This window comes from Gigantopelta aegis, chromosome 8 (assembly GCF_016097555.1).
Source record: "Gigantopelta aegis isolate Gae_Host chromosome 8, Gae_host_genome, whole genome shotgun sequence".
Taxonomy (NCBI): domain Eukaryota; kingdom Metazoa; phylum Mollusca; class Gastropoda; order Neomphalida; family Peltospiridae; genus Gigantopelta; species Gigantopelta aegis.
This window is the reverse complement of record NC_054706.1, coordinates 5,294,348-5,307,203: the sequence shown is the minus strand read 5'-3', so window position 1 is coordinate 5,307,203 and position 12,856 is coordinate 5,294,348. Positions and strand designations below refer to the sequence as shown.

Here is a 12,856-nt window from a genome sequence, read left to right as displayed (position 1 = left end):
GTTCAATGACCAATTATAAACATAAATTCAATCAGGAATTAAAAACATATATGGTCAAGAATTACAAATTCAGTGAGAAATGACAAAAACACAAATTCAATTTGAAATTACAATTTGAGTCACACATCAGAAATTACAAACAAATATTTGGTCAGAAATTACAAATTCAGTCAGAAATTACAAACAAATATTTGGTCAGAAATTACAAATTCAGTCAGGAATTACAAGCACAAATCAGCCAGAAAATACAGAACAATTTTTTTTTTTTTTAACAATGTATGATGTTATGGACTAAAAAAACACACTGAGATATGTTAAGTATTCTTAAAAAGAGAATTTTACCTCCTCCTGTAAATGAAGAAAATAATCAGCATGACTAGAATTAACAACACCGCAAGGGAGATAACCACCACAAGGATGAGAGCTGGAAAGAGATAAACAAAACAAACACTGAAAACAGAATAGAACCAAAATCTCTCAAGAAATCCCCTTACATGGCTGGTATCAACATGAAGGGACAACAGGAATAACCTGTCATGTGACATTGGTGGTAAGGTAAATAATTTTGAGATTTAAAGTTTACAACCGTGGAATATTTATACCAAATAAAGCATAATTTCTCAAAAACGTTTAATGGCTTACCATAATTTTAAGTTTTTTATTTAGTGTGTCACTGTGACATACACGGCCGTTATAATACTATCAGTTTGGACATATTGGTTATTCACATGGATCCTTCATATATACGTGTATATATATATATATATATATATATATATATACACATACATACATTACATACATGTATGTATGTATGTATGTATGTATGTGTGTGTGTGTGTGTGTGTGTGTGTGTGTGTGTGTGTGTGTGTGTGTGTGTGTGTGTGTGTGTGTGTGTGTGTGTGTATGTATGTATATACACACACACACACACACACAAACCTGATTCACTTGGGACCGATCAAATATGCCGGTTTAGAAAAAGTTCATCCAGAATTACGGTTCTTGCGATATCGTGATCAGAAAATACCAACGTAAATAAAATATCATTTTAATCAATATTTGGACTATCTGTGAAAGCAAGGCTTGTTTTAGTGATTGGTATAAACCTTATAGATATTTGTGTTTCTAAGAAACCAATCAAAATCAAGTTGAGTTAAAGGCATACACTACAAATATTTCTACCACTCAAAATGTGCCAATTTTTTACCTATTTATTCTACAAAACACATATCTGCAAAAAATTGGGGTGTCACCGGGCTAGATTTTTTTTAGTTTTTACACATCTCGAACATCATGCCATTTTCTCCTGTTTTGTGGACAAATACCTTAAAATTTAAATTTGACTTAATCGATACCTACTAAAGAGTTTTTAAATATAGAAATTATTTTGGTACAACATAATATCCATTAACATTTATATGTTCTTGACAAAAATCCGGAGTTATTTCAATATATTTAAACTACAATTTCTTATTTTATTACCACATTTTGGCTTACATTTTTTTTTGGTGCCATATATATATATATATATACCTGTATGAGAAGAAATATTATTATATACCTACATATATAGATCTACAGAAACCACAAAAGTGATATCTGGTGAAAAGTCACATTTTCACAATATTTTAATTACAGTGAAAATATAGAAATCATATTTACTTCTTTGTAAAAGTTCATGATTACATTATCTCCCTTTGTGTAGTTTCTTCTTATTTAAAGGAATGTTAAAGCAAGGCTTTTGGACTGGTGTGCATATTCAATGATACATAATGCACATTATTGCTTAATATCAGCAAGTATAATAGCATAGTTAATTAATAAAACGGTTAAATGTGACGGCTATTATATATAACGGGCGCAGCCATTTTGTACCATCCCGGTGAATACGCCCTCTGGCGAGCTGGTGGTTACGTAATACCTAACGTGTCACGTCAGGAATTAGTCTTCGAACTGAAGAAACAAAACATACCTGATTTTTGCGGATGCATTGCAGTGTTCTTAGTAATATCTATCCCAGTAACACAGCAACGTGTATATGTGGTTTATTTTTCAATATAAAATAAACCACCATTGTCAAAGTGTTGAAATAACTGTATTATATTTTGTATATAAATTAACCCACGTACTGAAATAATAGTCGGAGTGTTTTCTTGTTTAATTGGTGTATATTTAGACGGGTTTTTTCTCCAGCTGTCTCGCGATGCGACTAGACGTGTCTACGTGCACTCTCGACTTGCCCCCCCACCTGGGGGGACTGATAGCCAGCTTTGGCTCTTTGTTGGAGTTTCGGGTCACGTATACCGGGTCACGGGGGACCGTGACTTTGGTGTACGGGGACCCGCCTCCACAGAAGAGGAAAGGAGGGACCGGAAGAGGAAGGAGGAGGAAGAAACCCGTGCTAGGGACGGCCCAGGGGGGGGACAAAGCTGGCGGCTCAACCGCCAGTGGCGGCCCCTTCTGTGTTACCGCCCCCACCGAGTTCTCCAGAGAGGAAGCAACCGCTAGCAGATCCTGCACCCCTGGAACGGCCGTACACCACCCAGGACATTCAGATGTTTCAGCGGGCGAGTGTGCCACCACCGACCTCCACCTCCACCCCAAAGACGACGACTCCGGTGCAGCGGTCAACTATAAAGACCGCTCCCGTCGAGTCGCCACATGGACTTGTTGTTCCGGCGGCGAAGAGGAAGGCGACATCACCGACCACCCAGCCAGCCAAGACAAAGCCGCCGCCGGAAGCCGCTCCCCCCCCCCAAGGACGACGAATGGAGTCTAGCCATCTGTGGACTTCGCCGTCAACTGCATCAGTATATGCAGGGGGACACGTGCGATCCACATCTACTTCGGGGAGGTTTCCTCAATGCCAATTGGAAACCACTGGATGACGGCAGCAGTTATGAGCTCCACTCCAAGATCTTCGGTGGAACTAAGGGAATAGTCGTCACGCACCGAAGGGACCGGACCTACAGGCAGTGCATCTTGTTCTGGAAGCTGGATAACAGATCGATCCACAAGATGCTCAAAGCGGTCTGCGGCCCCGACTATTCCCTGGTAATTAAGAGCTTGCGCCAACTCAAGGAACAGCTGCCGTCACTCCGGGATACTCCAGGCTCCCCGAAGTAGACCAACCTTACCTAGGACAGGTATCCTCCTTTTTGGACTTAGTTGGACTTTAAACATTTTTCGATCGAGCTTCAAAATTCTTATGTTTATTTTTTTATAAATAGTCCAACGCATTTTACTTTGGCGCCCGTTCAATTGCTCAAATCACCTTAAAACCTTTTCGGCCGAGCAGTCAAACTTATTTTTGGGTTTAAATTCGTAGTCCGGACATGATGTTAGGCGCAGTTATTCTCCGTAGACATAGGTTTTTCTAGTTAGACCCGAAGGAATCGAAATTCAGCCAGTCAGAACACGGCCCATTTTTGGTGTCTACTAGTCGGTCCGCGCAGTCGCTGGACGCAACTAAATACTTATTCAAAATTCTGCCCACTTCAAACTCAATCCCCCCCCTTGTCCTGGACTTAGTCACTGGCAAAGGCCAGAGATTAAGCCCAGGACAGGCGTGTGTGAAACCTTCGTGGTATATACGCACGTTAAACCTTTTACCTACCTACCATATTTAGACGGTCCCTAGACAGTGTCTAGACACTTAAAAGACGTGCCTCTTTTATTAAGATCACAGGGTATTGTGTGATAACCTCAAATCGTAATGGACTTTACCAGCTTTATTACTGTAAGTAATTCTGTAAAACCCTTGATTAAGTAGACTTTTCCATCTAAAATCACAAAACTGACCAATTATGTAGTCCCTGAGAAAAGAAAATTATCACTTGGGTATCGTGAGTGATCGTTTTTGCTCGAACGTATCCTACCAATAGGCCTAATAATATGCATTTTTTCTTTGGATTTTTTAAAAGAAAAAAATACTATAACTCCAAGTCGTTATATTGATGCAAATTGAAATATATTTAGTTAAATAGTTTATTATACTATCAAGTCATTTATGTTGTTTTACAAGTCAGGTTGATGAAAGCGAAGCGCCTTGTCGTAAATGAGAGCATTTGTTTACACTGTGCATAATAGAGAAGTTGGACCTGAGCTGACGTCACTTCGCCCCAAGCTATACCACTGGTCGTCACAAAAACAAAACAAAATGGCTGCCCCCAGTTAGCAGGAATAATCATGTTTTTTTATTAATTCTAAAATTACACGTTTTTCATTTGTTAAAGTGTCAGTATGTGTTAGTGGTCCAGGTATGCATCTTTCCAACACATAAGGCTCTTGTTGAAGTTGACCCTACCTTTAAGTTTGATGATTACCAATGCATCTGATCGTATTTGAAAAATATAAAAATGTAATTTAAACAACTGTATAGATCTATAAAAAAAGAGATATGAAGTGCAATTATGATAAAATATCTAAAACAAATTGAATAAGAAGCTAAATAATGATGACACAATGTCCTGTCACGGCATTCGATTTGTTTTGTTTTTGTGGGGGTTTTGGCAACAAGTTCGGAACATTGCAGTCATTTTGAGGAATCAATAGCTGATTGTGACAGCTAATTTGATAATAAATTTGATCGTTTTACAATGAAAATCACCAAATATTGGCATATGTATCGTAGTTAGTTTTTTAAAATTCTAGTTAGAAAACCACTGTTATTGGGAATAATGGACATAAATACTGGACAGCTGTTCACAAATGCCCGTAAGTAAACACAACTTTAAAACTTAAAAAAAAAAAGGTCAAATTTTAATCAATATTAAGTGATCTAAAATATCATAAAAATTAGAAAAACCCACACAAATAATACTTACCAATTCAAATCTGAACTTTATTTTATATATTTATAAAACATTTAAGTGAATATATGTGAGTAAAAGTTATAAATATGTAACCCATTCAATGTGGTTTTTGTCAAACATTAATCCAGTAGTCAAAAGGTTAACCACTTTTCACCGTGATAAGATAAAATAAACTTACTGTTTCCATTGTCTTGTGCCCCAGACTGTGCAACACCCTGAGCTAGAGTTAAAAAAAACACAAAACAAAAACATCCATGTTATTAAAACTAGTTTTTTTTATACATGTTGGTATTAAATGCACCACTAGCAATGAAACGTAAAAAAGCTTTTTAACTTAATACATGTAGAAAGACGTAGATTTTATACAAAATATCCTTCTTCTTCTTTTTTTTACATTATACTGCATGAAACCTTGCAGTTAAGAAAACGTCCAAAGCAAAAAAAAAAAATCCATTAAAATTCCCTGAATATAGATGTATGTAGTCCAAGGCAGAAAGGTAGCACGGAGAAGTAAAAACTGCACGGCACTGCTTATTGCCGTGGGAAACTGCAGGATTTCCTACATGCTGTCATGGTAACATAACTGTAACTAAAAATATGGTGTTCATCTTATGTAAAATAGGACATTGTTTGTCAAATGTAGGCCGAGTGCGGTTAACATTTTAAAACAATGCTTTAACAATGTGATGAAAAGTAACATTTACATGTAACAAAGGAATATGGAACAAAATGTTTATTTTTACTGTAATTTTACTGATAATTTTGTAATTTGTTTCATTTTGAAACATGTTTGCCTTTCTTCCATTCTATATACACATCCATTATGAAAGTTATTCATGTAACGTTACTACATGTAGTTTTATTATACATTCCTGTAAACATTGTGTATAATTTATAATAGAAAAAAAGATTTAGTATCAAGAACTGGATGCGGAGGTAGACAGAGAAAAAAGTTAAAGACAGGATGTTTGAAAAGAGGCATTCCAATGAACAAGAAAGGAAAGGAATGTTTGTTAACACCTCAGCACATGTTTAATGACATCTATTTGGAGAAGAAACCTGCTGCAACCACAGATTCCTATTGACAAAAGCATCAAGAGATCTTGTTATATGCATTTTCCATCAGATAAGACAGTACAAACCATTAGCAATGTTCCAATCATCGATTATGATAAAAAAATTGATCAGTTTGACTCTTACGATGTGATGATCGATTATAAAACTCCATAATTGATTGTGTGGGAAAATCTTAACTGTAATTGTTCCTCCAGTTCAGATGATGCAATTGACTTAAATACGTTGAGTTTGGATGTTTTATTTTTATGTGTACATAAAGACAAAAAGATATTAAACAGGTAAAATGAAAATATTTTATATTGTCTGTAATCCGTCCCACAGTGAACACCTTTTTTCATACTATGGAATTAATTGCAAGTTATTTATTTCACAGCCAACTGTTTTCTAAATTGCACACAAAAATAGGTTTTTTTATTTTTTTTTATTTCCAAAACACTTTTACTTTTCTTCTTACCTCAAACCAAACTGAAATTATTTACAATTTTTTTTTTTATAGGATAATGGGACAATAGGGGCATGGTGTCTATTATTGTGTGATCTAAAACTGATCGCTTAGTGGCAGCCGATTATAACCGATGATCGATGATGAAAAACCAACCGATTCCCAACACGCAAAGCATTGTCTTTGATATGTAAATCATGGAGAACTGCATGGCTGGGGCTGGCTCCATCCCCCACACCCCACCCCAATGTCTAAAGAGAGTGAGCAATCCTGGGCCCTGTTTTCTGGAGAGATCTTAGCGCTAAGATCATCTTAAGTGCATTAGGTAGTTATACACTTAAGGTGATCTTAGCGCTACGTTCGCTTCGTAAAAACAGGTCCCTGTAACTCATCGCACCTCAGGTGAGCGCTCTACCACTGAGCTACATCCCAACCCAGAAAGGAAAAGGGGGTCAGAGGTCAAAGCTTAAAAAACCCCAGAAAAAAGAAATTAAAGATAAAAGATATGAATATATGTATATGCAATTACTAGTACAGCAATCCATCAATTAACAGGCAAAGATTTTGTAACACTACATGTATACCAACAGAGATTATTAAGAGTTAGTGTGAATGTCAACAGGAAATTAACAACCACTGCAACGTCAGTCACAACAGCATCTAACGTAACAGTATGTGACATGCAGAACTAGAGCTGGGCGGTATACCGTATATGCCCTCCGGTATCGGTATCATGTCAATACTGATTTATCACACCGAGCAAATATCAAAATACTGAAATTTCGGTATTGAAAAATGTTTCCTGCCATTTAGCAAAGCACTAAAAATATATATCCGATGAACGCGAAATAGCTGAGAAGAAAAAAGAATGTGTATGGAATTTTATTTTATTTAGATGAAATTAGCGGGTGAAACTTAACTCGGGTATGCATTTAAAGTCAAGTATATCCAAAACACTGCTCGACATCGGTATCAGTATTGTATCAATATCGAATACTGTACAGATACTGAGGTAAATCACTCCCAAACTACTGATACTGATACCGAGGTAAATCACCCCCAAAACACTGATACTGATGCCGAACCTGAAATTTCAATACTGCCCAGCTCTTGGCAGAACTACGACTACACGTCATGCAGACACGGCAAGCGAGCAGCTACCAACCTTCCAAGACCCGCAGCAGTGAATGTTTAACATTATTGTCTTTCACTACGTATAGGTAAACTCCCGGACTCAGGGTGTGTAAATCATTAACATCACTTGCTAGGTATTGGGAAGTAGATGTGGTTGTGACTGATGTCGTAGGGGTATCAGGCGGGCGGTGTTCTGTGGCTGCTATCATTACATAAAATAAGAGGAAATGTAATTATTTATTTCTATAACCAATTAAAATAATTATTAATTTCAACATTCAATATGTAAGAATCAATATTCATTTCGATTTCAGAAGTACATGTAAAAATCTTTTTTTTATCATCAACAGATTTGTTTTGTTTTTCCAAAACCATTTGGTGTGTTTATGGTATATTCAATTAAGATTCAAGCATGCTGACCTGCACACACATCTGTCATCTGGGTCGTGTCCAAACTAGAGATTAACTGTTTGTGGTATATGTTGTAATGAAAGAGAGAAGTGGTTACAGCTAAGTAATTATAGTGATACGAAATACTGTGGCATGTAAATACAGACAGACATCAAATGACATCTGACTTACCTTCTTCTGAAAAACCCTAACACAATATCAATATAGTCTGCACAATTGTTCATTTAAGAAAAACATTTTAAATTGTGAAACATCCTCTGCTGTGACAAAGAATGAAAATTAATTCCAGACAAAATAATTTTGGAAACAAATATCAAAAATGTTCATTTATTGGTTGAAAGGCAAAAATACATGTAAGAAGTCTCAAGCAGACAGACAGACAGACAGACAGACCCATGTAACGTAGTAAAACTGAACCTCACTGACACTTACGGAACTGACAGATGAACTTGTAGTGGAACTTCATCAGTCTGCAGTGAAAGTCATGCCACTTCCAGTTATCCCCACGCTTCATGGCTGCACAGTTCTCAAACGATATCCAGTTGAGAAACTTGCCAGGCTGGCCGCGAGCCCAGTTACCGTACTGGACCTTCTCTCCTGAAAACACACATCAAGAAAAGAAGTCAAGAAAATGCTAAGCTGCTCTAAACATTTACACTTACAACAGAGAGAGAGAGAGAGAGAGAGAGAGAGAGAGAGAGAGAGAGAGAGAGAGAGAGAGAGAGAGAGAGAGAGAGAGAGAGAGAGAGAGAGAGAGAGAGAGAGAGAGAGACAGACAGACAGACAGACAGACAGACAGAGACAAGAGAGATGGAACCCAACAAACTGACAAATGGAGAGAGAGAAGAAGAGAGAGACATACCAAATGTGACCACACATGCTACTCCTACCTCACAGCATCAAGAAATCTTTCATGTACAGTTCAGTACATACCACAGCATCTGATACATAGCAATCAGTAGGCACTGGTAGGAACGTAAAGTAACTGAGTGCACTATAAGGGTGATCAAGCACCTGTGTTAAGCACAACAGTACCTGGTACATTGACTAGTTCAGATTACATTACAGGATAAGACAACCATTTTTCAGTATTATCTAGTCCTGTCATGTATGTCACCAATGATCAATAGTCTTATTTAATGCTACATTCAAAGTTAAGTATCCTAAGTGGTTTGACTCGGTGAGGTTTCATTCAGGGTGTACTGACTGGAATGAAAAATAGCCCAGTGGGTCCACCGACAGGGATTGATCCTAGACCGATCGCGCATCAGATGTTCTTAACCCAGAGAGATGCTCCTTGGCTACCTCTAGGAAACCATCTACATGAATAGGTAGCTAATGTTGACATTATTTGCTGCACTGATCATGTACTGTACAGATCGTCGATCTCTATCTAGCCTACCAGTTGTCCAGATCCAGCCCGTGTCCTCGTAGTATCTGGCTCCAATCCACACTCCGTTGTTTCTCCAGCCGAGTTCACGTGACCGCAGCTTCTTGTTGATGAAGTCTTGGATGTCTGCCCTCGTGATGGCCACGAGGTCACCACCCATGTCGAAGCAGTACTGCGAGGCCTGGCCCCAGTACATCTCCTGGTTGACGAACATGTAGCATGTGTTCTTGTATGTGTCCAAGTGATACCGGGTCGACTTCACCAGCTCCGAGCAGCCCTCCACCGCCCACAGGTCTGCAAATAAACACACAGTCAGTGATTGTATGAAAGGAGCAGCCCTACAGGGCCCACAGGTCAACAAATAAACACACAGTCAGTGATTGTATGAAACGAGCAGCCCTCCACCGCCCACAGGTCAACAAATAAACACACAGTCAGTGATAGTATGAAACAGGCAGCCCTCCACCGCCCACAGGTCTGCAAATAAACACACAGTCAGTGATAGTATGAAACAGGCAGCCCTCCACCGCCCACAGGTCAACAAATAAACACACAGTCAGTGATAGTATGAAACAGGCAGCCCTCCACCGCCCACAAGTCTGCAAATAAACACACAGTTAGTGATAGTATGAAACAGGCAGCCCTCCACCGCCCACAGGTCAACAAATAAACACACAGTTAGTGATAGTATGAAACAGGCAGCCCTCCACCGCCCACAGGTCAACAAATAAACACACAGTTAGTGATAGTATGAAACAGGCAGCCCTCCACCGCCCACATGTCAACAAATAAACACACAGTTAGTGATAGTATGAAACAGGCAGCCCTCCACCGCCCACAGGTCAACAAATAAACACACAGTTAGTGATAGTATGAAACAGGCAGCCCTCCACCGCCCACATGTCAACAAATAAACACACAGTTAGTGATAGTATGAAACAGGCAGCCCTCCACCGCCCACATGTCAACAAATAAACACACAGTTAGTGATAGTATGAAACAGGCAGCCCTCCACCGCCCACAGGTCAACAAATAAACACACAGTTAGTGATAGTATGAAACAGGCAGCCCTCCACCGCCCACATGTCAACAAATAAACACACAGTTAGTGATAGTATGAAACAGGCAGCCCTCCACCGCCCACAGGTCAACAAATAAACACACAGTTAGTGATAGTATGAAACAGGCAGCCCTCCACCGCCCACAGGTCAACAAATAAACACACAGTTAGTGATAGTATGAAACGAGCAGCCCTCCACCGCCCACATGTCAACAAATAAACACACAGTTAGTGATAGTATGAAACAGGCAGCCCTCCACCGCCCACATGTCAACAAATAAACACACAGTTAGTGATAGTATGAAACAGGCAGCCCTCCACCGCCCACAGGTCAACAAATAAACACACAGTTAGTGATAGTATGAAACAGGCAGCCCTCCACCGCCCACAAGTCAACAAATAAACACACAGTTAGTGATAGTATGAAACAGGCAGCCCTCCACCGCCCACATGTCAACAAATAAACACACAGTTAGTGATAGTATGAAACAGGCAGCCCTCCACCGCCCACAGGTCAACAAATAAACACACAGTTAGTGATAGTATGAAACAGGCAGCCCTCCACCGCCCACATGTCAACAAATAAACACACAGTTAGTGATAGTATGAAACAGGCAGCCCTCCACCGCCCACAGGTCAACAAATAAACACACAGTTAGTGATAGTATGAAACAGGCAGCCCTCCACCGCCCACAGGTCAACAAATAAACACACAGTTAGTGATAGTATGAAACAGGCAGCCCTCCACCGCCCACATGTCAACAAATAAACACACAGTTAGTGATAGTATGAAACAGGCAGCCCTCCACCGCCCACAGGTCAACAAATAAACACACAGTTAGTGATAGTATGAAACAGGCAGCCCTCCACCGCCCACAGGTCAACAAATAAACACACAGTTAGTGATAGTATGAAACAGGCAGCCCTCCACCGCCCACAAGTCAACAAATAAACACACAGTTAGTGATAGTATGAAACAGGCAGCCCTCCACCACCCACAGGTCAACAAATAAACACACAGTTAGTGATAGTATGAAACAGGCAGCCCTCCACCGCCCACAAGTCTGCAAATAAACACACAGTTAGTGATAGTATGAAACAGGCAGCCCTCCACCGCCCACATGTCAACAAATAAACACACAGTTAGTGATAGTATGAAACAGGCAGCCCTCCACCGCCCACAAGTCTGCAAATAAACACACAGTTAGTGATAGTATGAAACAGGCAGCCCTCCACCGCCCACATGTCAACAAATAAACACACAGTTAGTGATAGTATGAAACAGGCAGCCCTCCACCGCCCACAAGTCTGCAAATAAACACACAGTTAGTGATAGTATGAAACAGGCAGCCCTCCACCGCCCACAAGTCTGCAAATAAACACACAGTTAGTGATAGTATGAAACAGGCAGCCCTCCACCGCCCACAGGTCAACAAATAAACACACAGTTAGTGATAGTATGAAACAGGCAGCCCTCCACCGCCCACAAGTCTGCAAATAAACACACAGTTAGTGATAGTATGAAACAGGCAGCCCTACACCACCCACAAGTTAACAAATAAACACACAGTTAGTGATAGTATGAAACAGGCAGCCCTCCACCGCCCACAGGTCAACAAATAAACACACAGTTAGTGATAGTATGAAACAGGCAGCCCTCCACCGCCCACAGGTCAACAAATAAACACACAGTTAGTGATAGTATGAAACAGGCAGCCCTACACCACCCACAAGTTAACAAATAAACACACAGTTAGTGATAGTATGAAACAGGCAGCCCTACACCGCCCACATGTCAACAAATAAACACACAGTTAGTGATAGTATGAAACAGGCAGCCCTCCACCGCCCACATGTCAACAAATAAACACACAGTTAGTGATAGTATGAAACAGGCAGCCCTCCACCGCCCACAGGTCAACAAATAAACACACAGTTAGTGATAGTATGAAACAGGCAGCCCTCCACCGCCCACAGGTCAACAAATAAACACACAGTTAGTGATAGTATGAAACAGGCAGCCCTCCACCGCCCACAAGTCAACAAATAAACACACAGTTAGTGATAGTATGAAACAGGCAGCCCTCCACCACCCACAGGTCAACAAATAAACACACAGTTAGTGATAGTATGAAACAGGCAGCCCTCCACCGCCCACAAGTCTGCAAATAAACACACAGTTAGTGATAGTATGAAACAGGCAGCCCTCCACCGCCCACATGTCAACAAATAAACACACAGTTAGTGATAGTATGAAACAGGCAGCCCTCCACCGCCCACAAGTCTGCAAATAAACACACAGTTAGTGATAGTATGAAACAGGCAGCCCTCCACCGCCCACATGTCAACAAATAAACACACAGTTAGTGATAGTATGAAACAGGCAGCCCTCCACCGCCCACAAGTCTGCAAATAAACACACAGTTAGTGATAGTATGAAACAGGCAGCCCTCCACCGCCCACATGTCAACAAATAAACACACAGTTAGTGATAGTATGAAACAGGCAGCCCTCCACCGCCCACA

General features: G+C 40.1%; 1 protein-coding gene across 2 annotated transcripts in view; it reads right to left on the bottom strand.

Moving 5' to 3' along the window:
- The window catches only part of LOC121378428, a 40,216-nt gene that overhangs the window by 2,832 nt on the left and 24,528 nt on the right, over positions 1-12,856 (bottom strand). The window contains exons 2-6 of one of the 2 annotated variants that reach the window (XM_041506603.1): positions 9,284-9,565; positions 8,314-8,478; positions 7,502-7,672; positions 4,996-5,037; positions 343-424 (exon numbers count right to left, since the gene is read on the bottom strand). In XM_041506603.1, the coding sequence (XP_041362537.1) occupies positions 343-424; positions 4,996-5,037; positions 7,502-7,672; positions 8,314-8,478; positions 9,284-9,565 (742 nt within the window). The remainder of the gene's footprint in view (positions 1-342; positions 425-4,995; positions 5,038-7,501; positions 7,673-8,313; positions 8,479-9,283; positions 9,566-12,856) is intronic. The other variant, XM_041506604.1, reaches the window with a different exon arrangement.